Below are 19,722 nucleotides of genomic sequence, written 5' to 3'. Positions count from 1 at the left end.
TCTTTGCCTTGACCTTGAGAATCTTCATCTGATCTCTGTCTTTCTACTTCTGGCTCTGACACTTGCCTCTGTTCCTGACTATTCTCCTAATAAAATGTATCATTGCCAAATTTAGATTCAACAAAGTTCATTGGAAAATTTCAATACTTTTAAATAATTGACAAATTTATTTCAACATGTTTTAAAATTTTAAAAAAAGTTTATAAAAGATCCAAAAATTTGCCCATAAGCAATAAATAAAACAAAATACAATAATAATAATTAAGCTGAAAATATAAAATAGAAATAAATTATATAAATACATAAAATATAAATAAAAAATATACATTTTTCTTTAGGGATATTCCACAATGGAACCAACTTCATTTTAAAAACAAATGTAGAAAAATTGATAATCATGATAAAATTCTAGAGTATTTCCCAATTGTTCTCCATACACTGAGGTTTCAGATCTATGGATGGGGAATTTCTTCTACTTTTCATAAAGTGACTTTTGATGTCCATGGAAGATGTTCCAAAAATTAAAATTCTTCAGTTGATCTTGAAATTGAAGATCAAGACTTGTGGCTTTTCTTTGAACCTTCTTTGCAGTTACTTTCCATGAGCCCAACACCCAACGTCTTCCACCAGTAATGGGATGAGGCCGAGTAAAACGGCGTCCTGGAGACATTGTGGAGATGCCTAAAAAATAACAGGTCAAGTCGTTATTATGTATGTTGAGAATAGGATACTCTCAGTGCATGTCACACCTGTAGGTCAATGTAGGACACTTACCTCTTCCACAAAGTTCTTGAGATGGTTCAGCCACGGCTTCAGCTGCTCAGAAGGCGTCTCACTGTGTCCTGGTGATCCTCTCTGAAGGTGAGAAATATAAGATGATGTTGTGGGTCAATATGTCCGGGCCAGCCCTGAAGCATCAAAGCATGGACCAGGCAAACAAGGACCACATGGACTTACACAGATCAGAAGATCATCTCTGATTCTGAGGAACATCATGAGTGACTGTGATACAGGGTCCGGCACATCAGACGTGGACAGATTTGCCAGAACTTCTGTAGTTATTGTAACTCGCTCCAAGGGCAGAATCAGACGGTCATTGGACTGTAGAAGAGAAGATGTTGGAAAGATTAAAATTTTTAAATGAGATTCATTTACGATGATACTTTGCAAACAATTGGTGAAAGTGAAGATCCGGGTAGATATGGACTTACCTTCAGGTCACATACAGACGGCTTGTTCTTCATCATTCGGCTGTAGCATGTGATGGCGTTGGAGGACATGTTCTTCTCCTGTGGGGGGTTAGAGCAGGACTTGTTGGAGCTTTATATCATGTAATGTGTATTATATATTCAGTATATGATGTCTATTATACAAGGTGGGGTCAAAGTCAGGAACCAGGTAAAGATAGTTACTCTACCAGCCCACCATATTGAAAACCTCCCTATATAATATATAATAAAATTATGAAATTATTTGTCTTAGAAACTCTTGTGTGGTTCCTGACTTTAGACACCCCCATAGTCATGAATGAGACCCCTCTCCATATAACACCATCCCCCCCCCATAGCTGTATATGAGACCCCTCTCCGTATAACACCATCCCCCTCCTTACTTGCTCATTCTGCAGTTTTTTGATCACGGTGATGTCATCGGTAGATACTTTCTTATATCTGGACATGGGGCAGCGTCTCCGGTGTGGATGTCCGGTCACGGCCACCAGTAGAATACAGAAGACCACCAGTCTGATGTCCATGGCCGGAGTTTTGGTGCCGATCTGGAGACTTTCTTCTCTTCCTATGAACCTGTGTATAAGATATTAATACATAGACCTGGATTATTGTCCATAAATCCATCATGTCAATGTCCACAGCTCTGATATTCTGTATATACAGCCAGTAGAAGATGCTCACCTGCCCGGGGCTCTTGTGTCTCTCCGCTGCTGCTCTCAGCAATGTCTCAAGTCTTCTCATGTTTCTCCTTTTATATTCCAAGTTGCAGAAGAAAAATTCCTCCATTTTCATGATGTGGAGAGATCTTCTCTCTACGATCTGAATGCAAGTGACAGGAGACGTGGGAAGTTCTTACAGCTTTCAGTTTCCTTACTATACAGGTGAGAAGGAGACGTCAGGTAGATGGGAGGAGACTCCGGCACTACTACAGGTGACAGGAGGAACCTTGAGATTGTAGTAGTGCCCGAGTCTCCTCCCATCTACCTGACGTCTCCTCACCTGTAAAGAAACTGAATGTTATAAGAAGTTTCCTCGGCTGCTGCCTCTTATTTTCTGAACATAGAGAGAAGATATCTCCACATCATGAAAATGGAGGTAAGTTTCTTCTGGACTTGGAAGTATAAAAGGAGAAACATGGGAAGACTTGAGACATTGCTGAGAGCAGCAGCCAAGAGACACAAGAGCCCCGGGCAGGTGAGCATCTTCTACTGGCTGTATATACAGAATATCAGAGCTGTGGACATTGACATGATGGATTTATGGACAATAATCCCGGTCTATGGATTAATATCTTATACACAGGTTCATAGGAAGAGAAGAAAGTCTCCAGATCGGCACCAAAACTCCGGCCATGGACATCAGACTGGTGGTCTTCTGTATTCTACTGGTGGCCGTGACCGGACATCCACACCGGAGACGCTGCCCCATGTCCAGATATAAGAAAGTATCTACCGATGACATCACCGTGATCAAAAAACTGCAGAATGAGCAAGTAAGGAGGGGGATGGTGTTATACGGAGAGGGGTCTCATATACAGCTATGGAGGGGGTGTCTAAAGTCAGGAACCACAATATATCTGTAACATAAGTAGTCACATATTTTCCATTATGCATTATACGGCAGTTTTCAAGATGGTGGGATGGTAGAGTAACCATGATGATACGTATGTCTAACTACATGACAGGGTTGAACAAAATCTTTACTTGCTCCCTGACTTTGGACCCACCCTGTATAATAGACATCATGTACTGAATATATAATTCACATTACATGATATAAAGCTCCAACAAGTCCTGCTCTAACCCCCCACAGGAGAAGAACATGTCCTCCAACGCCATCACATGCTACAGCAGAATGATGAAGAACAAGCCGTCTGTATGTGACCTGAAGGTGAGTCCATATCTTACAACACTTCCTATTATTGACCAGTTTCTTGCATTATATTCTCTATAACATCTTCTCTTCTACAGTCCAATGACCGTCTGATTCTGACCTTGGAGCGAGTTACAATAACTACAGAAGTTCTGGCAAATCTGTCCACGTCTGATGTGCCGGACCCTGTATCACAGTCATACATGATGTTCCTCAAAATCAGAGATGATCTTCTGATCTGTGTAAGTCCATGTGGTCCTTGTGGTCATTACTTGCCTGGTTCATGCTTTGATGTTGGTGTTGGTCTGTACATATTGACCCATAACATAATTTTCTAAATTTTAGAAAGGATCTCCAGGACACAGTGAGACGCCTTCTGAGCAGCTGAAGCCATGGCAGAACCATCTCAAGACATTTATGGAAGAGGTAAGTGTCCTACATTGACCTACAGGTGTGACATGCACAAGAGCGTCCTGTCCTCCATGGTGGAGCAGATAAATGACCCTTGACACATAGAGTAGATGAGGATCTTCTGATGACAGAAGATGATCTGAACTTTGTTAAAGATTCATAGAACATAGATGGTGGATCAAGGAGATGACAAGAATAAAGAAGAGTGATATTTTATGACGAGTCCACAACATACATAATAACGACTTGACCTGTTATTTTGTAGGCATCTCCACAATGTCTCCAGGACGCCGTGTTACTCGGCCTCATCCCATTACTGGTGGAAGACGTTGGGTGTTGGGCTCATGGGAAGTAACTACAATGGACAATCCACATGTTTGGAGGTTGGTCTTCCAAGCTCAATTTTTAGAATATTTTTATGAACATCAACAACTTCTGGCCATTCTGAAGAACTGATAAGGAACATCCCCTATAGTCCCTATAACTGGATCCAGTCTATGTAGAAGAAGCACTTTAATCATCTACAGTCATAGAAGAGAATATCATCCCAATGTCAACTTTTTAAAATATGTATTTTATTTATTTTATTTTATTATATTATATTTCTAACGATTAATATTATTTTACTTATTGACATGCAAAAATGTCAGAAAATAAATTATTTTGGACAATGGATCTGGTGAAAGTATTTTATTGCCTTCATTGGTGTCCGTAATGTCAGTGTGATAATAATCAGCCTGCGGCGCTATTTCTTCTTCCCACCACCATAGTGGATGGTGAAGTCACCAGAGATTCTTCTAAGGACACCTAAGCTGTGAGAATATGTCTTACCCATGGCCAGCAATGGGGCCCCGTGTAGCATCAGTGTGGACTTTTATAGTGCTTTGGGTCCCATGATCCCATGCTCATAAGAGAAAATAGGCAAGGAAAGACCAAGACCAATGAAGATCTTATTCATATTTCCACCACTCAGATTGTTGTCTTGGCTCCATTCTTGACTATACTCCTCCTGCCTCCAATTCATGACTATTCTTGCACCATGACCTCCTGCAGAAATGTCCATAGCTTCTTCTTGGGGTTAAGGGGAAGACCACAGGATCCAGCACCCCAAGTGATTCTGTGTGAATTGAGGACCACATCCCTGGTTATCCACAAGCCATTAGAGACATGTCGACCTCCCCATCTAGAGATGTCCACTTGGCTTCCCCCTTTAATAATCTTCCCACTTCTGGATGAGAAGAGTCCAAGCAAGTGGGTGGAAGAAAAGAGAAGTCTATGGTGGGTAAAAAGAACATCTGAGCTCCGGTGGTCCAGGCAAAGTGGGAAAACGTCAATGCTTGGGTGAGCAGGGACAACATCTTAGGTCCTTTGCGTGACATCTTAGGTCCTTTCCGTGAAGACAGGTTGGAGAATAAAAAATATGCATCCAGTTCTCTTGATCTCTGAATTATTTGACTGCATTCATGTGGCCTGTTACGTCTCCGAGTCAGATATGTGCGTGGGGTATATACAGTATGTGGTCTATATCCATGTATACATGTATAACCAGTAGAAGACAGCCTTCGTTGCACAATGTGAACATGTAATGAGTAATTGTTGATGCCGTTTAGTCTTTGCAACACTCCAGCAGTATCTGTTTGTGAATATTATCTTCAGGAAAGTTCTATACCAACCTCTCGCTCCATCTAGACACAATTCAGATTGTCTCTAAGGATCTGCGGACTCTCCCGTCTGCCTGTCTGTTTGGTCTATTACCAACTCTCTGTATGCCAAGATACAGAAATGTCTCTTTCAATGACAAGATCTTCTATATTCTCTGTCATCTCTTCTGAAGACTCCAGATCATAGTTGTCAACAGTCTCGAAACATCTGGGGGCTCCTGCAACAAAGTCCGTAACTTCCCGGGATCTTAGTAGAGCGGGAAAATGTCCCAAGCTCCCATATCCACCGGACTCAAGGTCTTATCATACGTGACTTGGATTTAGGCTTCTGCTACTTGGAAATTTATGATATTTTGCTCACGTTTTATTAAAAAATTTTGAGAGGTGAAGGAGAAGAAAAATCTGCAGTTCTGGCGTTTCGTACAGGCATTTTTGATCACAGTGATTGTTTATATTTATTTGTAAAATGGGGGCTTATATCTTGGTATCCAAAGGTAAAGACTAAATTCCTATTAAGTCCTGGCAGGGAATAATATGATCACATTGTACCGTCAATGGCAGGTTTGAGACCCTTCAGAAGGCTCCTGGATGTTATGGACGTCTGGCTGTAGGGGGGCTGTCCTGTTACCATTAATGGCCCCTGAATCGAATGGAAGGGATATGGTCCTGAGGGCAGAAGTTGTGTTCCTGTGGAGGAGGATCATTCTACTCAAATCATCAAGAAATTACTCTTGAACTACCCCCTAAAGGCTCAAGATCCCTTCAGGGACTGGCCATGTCTCCAGCACCAAATTCCAATGATCCCTAACAACTGTTGCAATGAATGTAAAATAAGATAAGATAATCCTTTAATAGTCCCACATTGGGGAAATTTCATTATGTTACAGCAGCCTAGTAATACAGATACAGGATAATACACAGTAATTTATTACAGGACACACATATGCTGAGAAGAGAAGATATACTAGGAGTCCATAGCAGCTAAGGAACAGAAGAAGAAAGACGTCACAATCATTTAGTTCTCTGTGCGGAGTGTCTTCGCTTGGTCTGATGTAGATTATACAGCCTGGTCGCGGTTGGAAGGAAGGACCTGCGATAGCTCCTTCTCACATTTGGGGTGAAGCAGACGGTCACTTACAGTGCTGCCAAGTCCCATCAGGGTCCCATACATGGGGTGGGATTTGTTCTCCCACATGGAGATCCCCACAGACAGTGTCCTTCTGTCACCCACCACCTGTACTGGGTCCAAGGGGCTCCCCAGGACAGAGCTGGCCCTCCTGATCAGCCTGTCAAGTCTATTTCTGTCCCTGGTTGATATACTGCTCCCCCAGCAGGCCACACCGAAAAAGATGGCTGAAGCAACCACAGAGTTGAAGAAGGCCCTAAGAAGTGGCCCCTGGACTCCGAAGGCTCTAAGAAGTGTCCCCTGGACTCCGAAGGTCCTAAGAAGTGTCCCCTGGACTCCGAAGGTCCTAAGAAGTGTCCCCTGGACTCCGAAGGTCCTAAGAAGTGTCCCCTGGACTCCGAAGGCCCTCAGCCTCCTGAGCAGGTAGAATGTACATCCAGATCCTGACCTTGATCTTGACCTTGTTATTGGATATTGACTGTGGCTCGCCCTTTGGATTCTTCATCTGGTATCTTTGGTTTCCACTCTAATATTTGCCTCTATTCCTGACCAGACTTCTCTCTTATACTCTAACCTGTTATATTGTGACCTTTGTCTCCATTCCTGACCATGCAGACCCTTAGGGTGAGGCTTAATAAGCACAGGGCCAATGTAGTGAATGCCTCCATGAAACACGGCGAGACACATTCATCATTCCCTTGACCCGGAGGGAACTGGAGTAAATTTCCAGTCTGGTGCAACCTCTTCATAAATCTGCTGATCCCTGCACCGATTGGTCCATTTATTAAGATTGGCGTATGGACAAAATAAAACACATCTGGTCCTTAGAAAGCCTTAAAATTTTGCAAATCCAACCTCAGGCGGACAACAACACGCAACATTATTTATTTCACAAAAATGAAGCCTACGTGGAGAAGTCATGTATGAAAAACCAAGAGCGCTCCATGACTCAATAGATTGCCACCATGTGGACAAAATAGAGGAAGATAACATGACCCTGGGGATCAGGCGGGCCCCCCGATAATGACTTGCAAAAAGGACACAGACAATCAGGAAGGACTAATAGGCATCCCAGGCAGGGGTGGAAGGTGTCAATTTTGTGTTGAAAGATTAGAGAGATAGAGTCCCAGGCAGTCAGACTGAGAGGGATAGGAGACTGAGCGAGAGGTGTCCGGAGCAGATCTGACTCTAGAAGACTTTGGTATATGGTCAACTCCAATGAATGCAAAGTACCCGGGTCCCGTGGCTGCAAAACAAGCCCAAATAAGCCCCCTTCCCACCACCATCCTTGACACCAACTCTTTTTCAATCCAGCATTTCACAAAGCGGAAATTGTTCCCGATATCTAACGAACACAATAATTTTATCCAAATACATCAATGGGATCAGATTTTTTTTTAAAAAAACTAATTTATTTTAGCAAAAATTTAACTTGTATCCAGAAAGAAACCAGGAAATAAATAAATCCAATAAAATAAATAATAAGATAAAAAAAATTATCAGGTATAAATATTATATAGAATTATAAATAACAAATAGTTCAATAGATTATATATTTTCAAAACCGATACTGGTGACATTCATGGGAGATGTTCATTCATGGGATCCCTAAGAGGATCTTGATAGATTGTCCTTAGCCCTGATAGATCGTCCATAGACTTGATAGATCGTCTTTAGACTTGATAGATCGTCCTTAGCCCTGATAGATCGTCCATAGACTTGATAGATCGTCCATAGACTTGATAGACCATCCTTAGACTTGATAGATCATCCTTAGCCCTGATAGATCGTCCTTAGCCCTGATAGATCGTCTATAGACTTGATAGATCGTCTTTAGCCCTGATAGATCGTCCATAGACTTGATAGATCGTCCATAGACTTGATAGACCATCCTTAGACTTGATAGATCATCCTTAGCCCTGATAGATCGTCCTTAGCCCTGATAGATCGTCTATAGACTTGATAGATCGTCCTTAGCCCTGATAGATCGTCTATAGACTTGATAGATCGTCTTTAGCCCTGATAGATCGTCCATAGACTTGATAGATCGTCCATAGACTTGATAGATCGTCTTTAGACTTGATAGATCGTCTTTAGCCCTGATAGATCGTCCATAGACTTGATAGATCGTCCATAGACTTGATAGACCATCCTTAGACTTGATAGATCATCCTTAGCCCTGATAGATCGTCTATAGACTTGATAGATCGTCCATAGACTTGATAGACCATCCTTAGACTTGATAGATCATCCTTAGCTCTGATAGATCATCCATAGACTTGATAGATCATCCTTAGACTTGATAGATCGTCCATAGACTTGATAGATCGTCCTTAGACTTGATAGATTGTCTATAGACTTGATAGATCGTCCATAGACTTGATAGACTGTCCATAGACTTGATAGACCATCCTTAGACTTGATAGATCATCCTTAGACTTGATAGACCATCCTTAGACTTGATAGATCATCCTTAGACTTGATAGACCATCCTTAGACTTGATAGACCATCCTTAGACTTGATAGATCGTCCTTTAGACCTGAGGATCGTCCATATCAGTTTCTCATAACGATCATTAGTTATGATGTAAGAATAAGGGAACAGACGTATCAATGACATTCATGAGAGATTTCCTTAATCCAAGCATGATAGATCAACCATTAGAATGTAAAGCTTCTTTGCATTTACATCCCATGAGCCCAACACCCAACATCTTCCACCCGTAACGGGATGAGGCCGAGTAACACGGCGTCCTGGAGACATTGTGGAGATTCCTACAAAATAACAGGTCAAGTGTTTTTCATACATGATGTGGACTCACCATGAAAAAGACCAATTCTCCTTGTCTCCACGTCATCTCCTCTATCTGCCACCCATGTTCTCCTTTCTTCAGTCTTTTCTATGATGTTCAGATCCTTATATAATGTGAACCTCTAATCATCAGAAGATCCTCATCTACTCTACACGTCCAGGGTCATTAATCTGCTCCACCACCAAGGACAGGATGCTCTTGGTAAATGTCTGTAGGTCAATGTAGGACACTTACCTCTTCTACAAAGTTCTTGAGATGGTTAAGCCACGGCTTCAGCTGCTCAGAAGGTGTCTCACTGTGTCCTGGTCCTCTCTGAAGATGAGTAATACAAGATAATGATATGTTTTGGGTCAATATGTCCAGACCAGCACCGAAACGCCAAAGAATTTGCCATTCCAATAATGAACACGAGGACCACATGGACTTACACAGATGAGAAGATCATCTCTGATTCTGAGGAACATCATGTATGACTGTGATACAGGGTCCGGCACATCAGACGTGGACAGATTTGTCAGAACTTCTGTAGTTATTGTAACTCGCTCCAAGGTCAGAATCAGACGGTCATTGGACTGTAGAAGAGAAGATGTTGGAAAGATTATAGGAGCGTAAAACTGATTCCTTGTGTATTTGGGGAGGTAACGTGGGAAACATTTTTGCCTATTGCCCATAAAGTGGGAACTAAACAAGTGTCAGATATGGACTCACCTCCAGGTCACAGACAGACGGCTTGTTCTTCATCATTCTGCTGTAGCATGTGATGGCATTGGAGGACATGTTCTTCTCCTGTGGGGGGTTAGAGCAGGACAAGTTACAGCTCTATATCTTATAGTACATTATATAGTCAGTATATATGGCTTTATTCAATATATATGGGACTGCTGATGTCTATTACATAGTGGGAGCCAACATGCAGGATGGATGCAAAGATTCTCCGTAACCTCCTCACACACCAGTCCAGTAGTTGTAGATTATTCTACCAGTTCTAAAGCCTCCATATATCTATAGTCTTGCAGACTTGGATTCATTCATATTCTGACTTGACCTGTAGCCTGAATCTCAGACCCGTCTCAGTATAATTAAGAAGGTGAGATGTATCTCCTGCAGCTATATTGTGGGTCCTGACTTTAGACACCCCCTCCATAGCTGTATATGAGACCCCTCTCCATATAACACCATCCCCCTCCATAGCTGTATATGAGACCCCTCTCCATATAACACCATCCCCCTCCATAGCTGTATATGAGACCCCTCTCCGTATAACACCCCCCCCCATATCTGTATATGAGACCCCTCTCCGTATAACACCATCCCCCTCCATAGTTGTATATGAGACCCCTCTCCGTATAACACCATCCCCCTCCATAGCTGTATATGAGACCCCTCTCCGTATAACACCATCCCCCTCCTTACTTGCTCATTCTGCAGTTTTTTGATCACGGTGATGTCATCGGTAGATACTTTCTTATATCTGGACATGGGGCAGCGTCTCCGGTGTGGGTGTCCGGTCACGGCCACCAGTAGAATACAGAAGACCACCAGTCTGATGTCCATGGCCGGAGTTTTGGTGCCGATCTGGAGACTTTCTTCTCTTCCTATGAACCTGTGTATAAGATATTAATCCATAGACCGGGATTATTGTCCATAAATCCATCATGTCAATGTCCACAGCTCTGATATTCTGTATATACAGCCAGTAGAAGATGCTCACCTGCCCGGGGCTCTTGTGTCTCTCGGCTGCTGCGCTCAGCAATGTCTCTAGTCTTCTCATGTTTCTCCTTTTATATTCCAAGTCCAGAAGAAACTTTCTTCCATTTCCATGATGTGGAGATATCTTCTCTCTATGTTCAGAAAATAAGAGGCAGCAGCCGAGGAAACTTCTTACAGCATTCAGTTTCCTTACTATACAGGTGAGAAGGAGACGTCAGGTAGATGGGAGGAGACTCCGGCACTACTACAGGTGTAGTAAAGAAACTATGTTGCAAATATTTGACAGCATTTTTATGGGTTGCAAGAATGAAGATGTTTTCGGATATTATATACAATGTAACACAAGATCTCTACAACCAGTCAGTGACTATGTCAGAATAAACAGAAAAGCAGCTTAAAACTCCTTTACCTTTCGTGAGCAGCCGCGATGATCCCCAACTCCCAGACTCCATGTCTTCAATGTCAGAAGGAGCTTCTACTTATTCCATCCTTGGAGCCCATGTCCGTCATCCAAGTCGCGGACGTCACAGTGCTGGTGTGTAATGGTCTCCCGTCCCTTCACTTTTCTCCTTCGCACAACAAATGGATCCTGGACAGCCAGGACCTCGCGGAGTTCTCCATATCAGCCGGTAACAGCTGCACGTCCTTGGTTATAACTTCTCGTCCGGGAACATTCATTGTAACTGCTCATTCCAAGAACAAGTCGTTGGAGGGTCGAAACCGTAAACATTAACCCTTACTATCATATAGTGTATATCGTATGGCGACAACGGCGGCTGCTACTGAAATTCTGATCATAGAGAAAAGATATAAATCAGTATCTACCGATGACATCGCCGTGATCCGAAAACTGCAGAAGGAGCGAGTGAGATGGAAGATTGTCTTATACGGAGAGGGGTCTCATTCACAGCTATGGAGGGGGTGTCAAAAGTCAGGAACCTGTACAAAGGAGCGGTCTACTTGGGACAACCATTTAAGATCAGGATGGGTGACAACATGGTCAATATCCATGATGCACCTGTATACCAGATCCAATAAATCCAAGAGCAAAATATAATTAAAACTTACATATAATAATAGGCAATAATTTGCAAATTTTTAATAAATATCAGCTACAATGATGCAACTTTCTTTAAGCCCATTCGAGCATCTGTATTTTAGTCTGTAGCTTTAGTGACCTTCTCTGTGTAAAAGAAAATATCCGAAAATTGCACAAATATCCTAATATGTAATATTAGTGTCAGTGATAACTGCTATCTGCTTGAATTATATTCCTGTATTCTGTTTGCAATGCTTTGCAGACAATCTGCAGAGAATAACCATAACATTGCTGACGGCCGAGCAGCCCTCAAGGACGCTGGATCTGATATCTGATGGAAATAAACAGTATTGGTCTGATTCCGACCACAACTGAAAACTGAAGATTTTCTAGACCTCTGGATTTACTTGGAAATTTTTTATTGTCACTAGTGTCTGTGATTTTTCTTTGCCTTGAAAAAGGTGCGGAGCAAAAAGATACAAGTGGTGACCGTGCCCAAAATATTCAGCACAACTATTCCCATCTACACAAAGATCCGGGCGTCACAGATCCGCTACATTGTATCCGAATACTCGTCTGATATTCTCTGTGTCCTCTGACGTGTAACGTTCTCGCTGTAGATATCGTCTATGTCTCTTGTGATATATTGTGCCTGTAATACACACGTGGACAAATTTTTTGTTCCCCCTCGTTTCATGAAAGAAAACCCCACAATGGTCACAGAAATAACCGGAATCTGACACGAGTAATAAATAACAATTCTATGAAAATGAAAAAATGAAAGTCAGACTTTGCTTTTTGCTTCAACAGAATTTTTAAAGAAATGACGGTTCCCGTAACTTAATATTTTGTTGCACCTTTTGGGGCAATCGCTGCGATCAGACGGTTCCTGTAACTGTCATTGAGACTTCTGCCCCTCTCAGCAGGGATTTTGGCCTCCTCATGAGCAAATTGCTCCAGGTGTCTCGGGTGTGAAGGGGCCTTTTCCAGACGCCATGTTTCAGCTCCTTCCAAAGATCCTCCATAGGATTTAGGTGCGGGCTCATAGAAGCCACTTCAGAATAGTCCAATGTTCTTCTCTTAGCCATTCTTGGATGTTTTGGGTCATTATCCTGATACAAGACCCCTGACCTGTGACTGAGACCAAGCTTTCTGACACTGGGCAGCACATTTCTCTCTAGAATCCCTTGATGGTCTTGAGATTTCATTGTACCCTGCACAGATTCAAGACACCCTGCACCAGATGCCGCAAAGCAGCCCCAGAACATAACAGAGCCCCCTCCATGTGTCACAGTAGGGACATAACAGAGCTCCTCCATGTGTCACAGTAGGGACATAACAGAGCTCCTCCATGTGTCACAGTAGGGACATAACAGAGCTCCTCCATGTGTCACAGTAGGGACATAACAGAGCTCCTCCATGTGTCACAGTAGGGACATAACAGAGCTCCTCCATGTGTCACAGTAGGGACATAACAGAGCTCCTCCATGTGTCACAGTAGGGACATAACAGAGCTCCTCCATGTGTCACAGTAAGGACAGTCTTCTTCTCAGGATAGGCTTCATTTCTCCGTCTGTGAACATAGAGCTGATGTGTCTTGTTGAAAAGTTGGATTTTTGTCTCCTCTGTCCATAGGACATTCTCCCAGAAGCTTAATGGCTTGTAAACGTGTAGTTTGGCCATTATTACTTTTCCGGTTATTTCTGTGACCATTGTGGGTTTATTTCATTAAATGAGGAGACCGATCATTTTGTCCACGAGTGTATCTGTTAGGATACTTACAATAGGCTGCTTAGAATTTCCTTACTATACAGGTCAGTAGGAGACGTCAGATAACTGGAGAAGATTCCTCCACTACTACAGTAATATCTCTGTATATACTCAGCCTGGTCGTGTCACTCAGTAACTACCTCCATATTATTACCTGTGATATCTCTGTAGACAGCCGGGATCCCTCCTGTCACCTGTAGTAGTGCCGCAGTCTCCTCCCATCTACCTGACGTCTCCTTCTCACCTGTATAGTAAGGAAACTGAATGTTGTAAGAACTTCCCACGTCTCCTGTCACTTGCATTCAGATCGTAGAGAGAAGATATCTCCACATCATGAAAATGGAGGAATTTTTCTTCTGGACTTGGAATATAAAAGGAGAAACATGAGAAGACTTGAGACATTGCTGAGAGCAGCAGCCGAAAGACACAAGAGCCCCGGGCAGGTGAGCATCTTCTACTGGCTGTATATACAGAATATCAGAGCTGTGGACATTGACATGATGGATTTATGGACAATAATCCGGGTCTATGTATTAATATCTTATACACAGGTTCATAGGAAGAGAAGAAAGTCTCCAGATCGGCACCAAAACTCCGGCCATGGACATCAGACTGGTGGTCTTCTGTATTCTACTGGTGGCCGTGACCGGACACCCACACCGGAGACGCTGCCCCATGTCCAGATATAAGAAAGTATCTACCGATGACATCACCGTGATCAAAAAACTGCAGAATGAGCAAGTAAGGAGGGGGATGGTGTTATACGGAGAGGGGTCTCATATACAGCTATGGAGGGGGATGGTGTTATACTGAGAGGGGTCTTATATACAGCTATGGAGGGGGATGGTGTTATACGGAGAGGGGTCTCATATACAGCTATGGAGGGGGATGGTGTTATACTGAGAGGGGTCTCATATACAGCTATGGAGGGGGATGGTGTTATACTGAGAGGGGTCTTATATACAGCTATGGAGGGGGATGGTGTTATACGGAGAGGGGTCTCATATACAGCTATGGAGGGGGATGGTGTTATACAGAGAGGGGTCTTATATACAGCTATGGAGGGGGATGGTGTTATACGGAGAGGGGTCTCATATACAGCTATGGAGGGGGATGGTGTTATACAGAGAGGGGTCTTATATACAGCTATGGAGGGGGATGGTGTTATACGGAGAGGGGTCTCATATACAGATATGCGGGGATGGTGTTATACAGAGAGGGGTCTTATATACAGCTATGGAGGGGGATGGTGTTATACAGAGAGTGGTCTCATATACAGCTATGGAGGGGGATGGTGTTATACAGAGAGTGGTCTCATATACAGCTATGGAGGGGGATGGTGTTATACAGAGAGTGGTCTCATATACATTTTTGGAGGTTGACGTGCGGTTTCTGACCTTCGACTATTGCTATACTGGACACTGACATTGTAGCACAGCATAGTCTGGATGAACATGTGCTATACGTTATACTATACTATACAGTGTTGGCCAAAAGTATTGGCACCCCTGCAATTCTGTCAGATAATACTCGTTTTCTTCCAGATAATGATTGCAATCACAAATTCTTTGGTATTTTCTTCATTTATTTTGTCTTCAATAGAAAACCACAAAAAGAATTGTCAAAAAGCCAAATTGGATATAATTCCACAGCAAACATAAAAAGGGGGTGGAGAAAAGTATTGGCACTGTTTGAAATATCATGTGATGCTTCTCTAATTTGTGTAATTAACAGCACCTGTTACTTACCTGAGGCACCTAACAGGTGGTGGCAATAACTAAATCACACTTGCAGCCAGGTGAAATGGATTAAAGTTGACTCCACCTCGGTCCTGTGTCCTTGTGTGACCACATTGAGCATGGAGAAAAGAAAGACGACCAAAGAACTGTCTGAGGACTTGAGAAGCAAAATTGTGAGGAAGCCTGAGCAATCTCAAGGCTACAAGTCCATCTCCAAAGCCCTGAATGTTCCTGTGTCTACCGTGCGCAGTGTCAGTAAGAAGTGTAAAGCCCGTGGCCCTGTGGCTAACCTCCCTAGATGTGGACGCAAAAGAAACATTGACCAGAGATTTCACCGCAAGATTGTGCGGATGGCGGATAAAGAAGAATATAAGAAGGTCAATTGTGACATAAATATCATGATTTATGCCATTGTATCGTGTATGCAGGAGATCGCACAGATGATTTTTAACACTTACTTTATATGTGTTGTATTCCTTTGAGAGATCACAGTTCTTGCACTGTAGCCGTGCTTTGAACTTAGCCCCGCCCACCACAAAGCCCTGGGAAGTGAGGAGGCTGGGTCACACACAGTGATGGCCTATGATTGGGCGACGGTCGTGAGGAGGGCGGGCTTACAGGTGTGCTCGGACACTATATAAGAGCAGCCAGCACTGAACGCAGTGTCAGCCTCTATGAAGGATCAGGACCCACCATCAGGGTCCTGAGAACTGCGGTTTTGACCGCACACCACTACATTGTTTAGGGTGTTAGGTAGCCATAGCCTGTTATCATAGGCAGGGTGTTTGAGAATGTCTCCTGATGATTTAGAACAAAAGAAACTCGTTGAGACAATGTAGATTAGACACACTATAGGTGTGAAAAACTTGCTGTGATCCTGAACAATAGTCAGCAGTGAACACTGAGGCTCTGGGTTATCAATGAGCTTTAGCTTCAGCCTGAGATTAGGGATCACAGATTAGTGACTACCTATCAGTTTAAATGAACTGCTAGATTGTGGGCTGTGTTTGTGTGTTAATGTAAATATCTACAGATAATAGGGAAGTCTTGTTTATTCAATATCAAGCTGCAGCTATCACACTCAAATCCTTATTCACCAGCGTACAGATCAAATAGTATTGTGGGGTTAATACAAACGACACATTGTAATCAGTGTTAACACTCTATAGACTGTCCTCTGGTTTGCTGGATGAGAGGTATATAGTATATAGTGTGCAGCAAGTGTATTCTCAGTCACAGGGAGACGTGTGAAGCATTTGTTAGAAACACACCCTGTGAGTCTCTGGGAGGAACTTAATTCACTCTTATTCAACCTGTAGAGTGGATAGACACACTTACACATATGCCCTTTGCAAGAATTATAGGGGCCGAATACTGTGTTGGGGTATTTTAATTTTTTAAAAAATATTATAAATAAAGGTTACGTTTTATCCTATTTAGTGGGGGTGCCCCCTTTTTGGAATGATGGCGGATAAAGAACCTCGACTAACATCCAAACAAGTCCAAGCTGCCCTGCAGTCCGAGAGTACAACAGTGTCACCCCATACTATCCAGCGTCAGCGTCTGAATGAGAAGGGACTGTATGGTAGGAGACCCAGGAAGACCCCACTTCTTACCCACAGACAGAAGCCAGGCTGGAGTTTGCCAAAACTTACCTGAGAAAGCCAAAACCGTTCTGGAAGAATGTTCTCTGGTCAGAGGAGACAAAAGTAGGAGAAGGTCTCAACATAGAGATTACAGGAAAAAGAGAAGAAGACGCCCCCTACAGTCAGACATGGCGGAGGTCCCTGATGGTTTGGGGTTGCTTTGCTGCCTCTGGCACTGGACTGCTTGACCGTGTGCATGGCATTATGAAGTCTGAAGACGACCAACACATTGTGCAGCATCATGTAGGGCCCGGTGTGAGAAAGCGGGGTCTCCCTCAGAGGTCAGGGCTCTTCCAGCAGGACAAGGACCCAAAACACACTTCAGGTCAGCACTAGAAAATGGTGGTGAGAGAAAGCCCTGGAGACTTGTAAAGTGGCAGCAATGAGTCCAGCCCTGAATCCCATAGAACACCTGTGGGGGAGGGGGAGAGATCTCTTGGTGGCAGTTTGGAGAAGGCCCCCTTCACATCTCAGGGGGGACCGCGAGCAGGAGCCAAAGAAGATGGGTCTAAGATTCCAGCAGAGCCTTGTAAGAAACTCATTGCTGGTTAGCGGAAGCGGTTGTGCGCAATTATTGTGTCTAAAGGTTGTGCTACCAAGTATTAGGCTGAGGGCGCCAATACTTCTGTCCGCACCAGTTTTGGAGTTTTGTGTAAAATGATCAATGATGTGACTTTTTTTTCATTCTCTTTTGTGTTTTTTCATTGCAAGTGAAATAACTGAAGATATTACCAAAGAGTTTGTGCCTGTAATCATTATCTGGGGGACAGCGAGGATTATCTGACAGGACTGCAGGGGGCGATACTTATACTGTATATACCCTGTGTCACTTATATACTATATAAGAGTCTGTGCTGTGTAATCATTATCTGGGGGACAGCGAGGATTATCTGACAGGACTGCAGGGGGCGATACTTATACTGTATATACCCTGTGTCACTTATATACTATATAAGAGTCTGTGCTGTGTAATCATTATCTGGGGGACAGCGAGGATTATCTGACAGGACTGCAGGGGGCGATACTTATACTGTATATACCCTGTGTCACTTATATACTATATAAGAGTCTGTGCTGTGTAATCATTATCTGGGGGACAGCGAGGATTATCTGACAGGACTGCAGGGGGCGATACTTATACTGTATATATCCTGTGTCACTTATATACTATATAAGAGTCTGTGCTGTGTAATCATTATCTGGGGGTCAGCGAGGATTATCTGACAGGACTGCAGGGGGCGATACTTATACTGTATATACCCTGTGTCACTTATATACTATATAAGAGTCTGTGCTGTGTAATCATTATCTGGGGGACAGCGAGGATTATCGGACAGGACTGCAGGGGGCGATACTTATACTGTATATACCCTGTGTCACTTATATACTATATAAGAGTCTGTGCTGTGTAATCATTATCTGGGGGACAGCGAGGATTATCTGACAGGACTGCAGGGGGCGATACTTATACTGTATATACCCTGTGTCACTTATATACTATATAAGAGTCTGTGCTGTGTAATCATTATCTGGGGGACAGCGAGGATTATCTGACAGGACTGCAGGGGGGCGATACTTTTGGCCAGCACTGTACATGTGCTATACATTATGTGATACAAAGATCTGACTCTTCCTCCTCTGCCCGTACATAAGAGAACGTGTCCACTGATGCCATCCAACGCTCCAGAAGAGAGATGACAAACAAGTCTTCTGTATGTGACCTGAAGGTGAGTCCATGGTGTGAGGATCTCCTTATAAGACGTCCGGGGACATTAGACTAGAGTTGATAGTAATGGATGACATCAACCCTAAGAAACATCTGTTGAGTAAAATCTAACAATGAATCACTGACGACACCGTTATTGTCTTGAAGAAGATTGGTCACACTAACGAACAATCTCTCCATGATAACAGTCTCATCTGTGACTAGATTGTAGGACTGTAATGGCCGATACGGACTAATATCTTCCACGGCCCAGTGATCGTCTCATCTTGGACTGTCAGTATCAGTTGATGTTCTGAAATAGACGTCCATGTCCAGTGTTTCAGATCCTGGATCTCGGTCACTCCCAACGTTCCTCGTCTTTGAGAGTCGTTCTCGTCATCTGTGTGAGCGTCTAAGTTCAGTCCGGTTTTCCATATCACGTGTTTGGTTTCCATGTATATACTGTATATACGTACACACACAATATATGGCCACTTTATTAGAGACACCAACTCCTTAACGATTGAGCCTTCCTGTAAGGACATTGGACAAGTTTGTTGCGGCCGTTTCCACAATACAATGGGAAAACTGAATAATCTGAAAGATTTCAAAAGAGGCCAGATCAATGGGGCGAGGACTAGTTGGGTCTCAGTCATCATACGCTGCCAACCTTGTGGGGGTTTTCCAGATGGAGGTCAATATTTAGGCAGAGTAGGACTGGAGGAGAGCAAAATGCGGTATTATTCAGTCAGTGTATGGCGGTATTATTCAGTCAGTGTATGGCGGTATTATTCAGTGTATGGCGGTATTATTCAGTCAGTGTATGGCAGTATTATTCAGTGTATGGCGGTATTATTCAGTCAGTGTATGGCGGTATTATTCAGTCAGTGTATGGCAGTATTATTCAGTGTATGGCGGTATTATTCAGTCAGTGTATGGCGGTATTATTCAGTCAGTGTATGGCGGCATTATTCAGTCAGTGTATGGCGGTATTATTAAAT

At 43.1% G+C, this 19,722-nt stretch overlaps 3 protein-coding genes across 3 annotated transcripts; 1 reads left to right on the top strand and 2 right to left on the bottom strand.

Moving 5' to 3' along the window:
• Nucleotides 1–591: 591 nt before the first annotated feature.
• Nucleotides 592–1,753, bottom strand: LOC142184272 (interferon lambda-3-like). The gene is made up of 5 exons (XM_075259047.1): nucleotides 1,613–1,753; nucleotides 1,212–1,289; nucleotides 958–1,101; nucleotides 775–855; nucleotides 592–681 (listed from the first exon to the last, which is right to left on the bottom strand). The coding sequence occupies exons 1-5, from the start codon at nucleotides 1,751–1,753 to the stop codon at nucleotides 592–594; spliced, it is 534 nt and encodes a 177-aa protein (XP_075115148.1).
• Nucleotides 1,754–2,580: 827 nt separating this feature from the next.
• On the top strand, nucleotides 2,581–3,867 carry LOC142184265 (interferon lambda-3-like). Its single transcript, XM_075259038.1, has 5 exons — nucleotides 2,581–2,721; nucleotides 3,042–3,119; nucleotides 3,200–3,343; nucleotides 3,447–3,527; nucleotides 3,778–3,867. The coding sequence occupies exons 1-5, from the start codon at nucleotides 2,581–2,583 to the stop codon at nucleotides 3,865–3,867; spliced, it is 534 nt and encodes a 177-aa protein (XP_075115139.1).
• Nucleotides 3,868–4,657: 790 nt separating this feature from the next.
• Nucleotides 4,658–10,666, bottom strand: LOC142185600 (interferon lambda-3-like). The gene is made up of 7 exons (XM_075261026.1): nucleotides 10,526–10,666; nucleotides 9,821–9,898; nucleotides 9,541–9,684; nucleotides 9,347–9,424; nucleotides 8,989–9,074; nucleotides 5,272–5,420; nucleotides 4,658–4,899 (listed from the first exon to the last, which is right to left on the bottom strand). The coding sequence occupies exons 1-7, from the start codon at nucleotides 10,664–10,666 to the stop codon at nucleotides 4,658–4,660; spliced, it is 918 nt and encodes a 305-aa protein (XP_075117127.1).
• Nucleotides 10,667–19,722: the final 9,056 nt, after the last annotated feature.

This window comes from Leptodactylus fuscus, chromosome 11 (assembly GCF_031893055.1).
Source record: "Leptodactylus fuscus isolate aLepFus1 chromosome 11, aLepFus1.hap2, whole genome shotgun sequence".
NCBI lineage: Eukaryota > Metazoa > Chordata > Amphibia > Anura > Leptodactylidae > Leptodactylus > Leptodactylus fuscus.
This window is presented reverse-complemented; position numbering and strand designations above follow the sequence as displayed.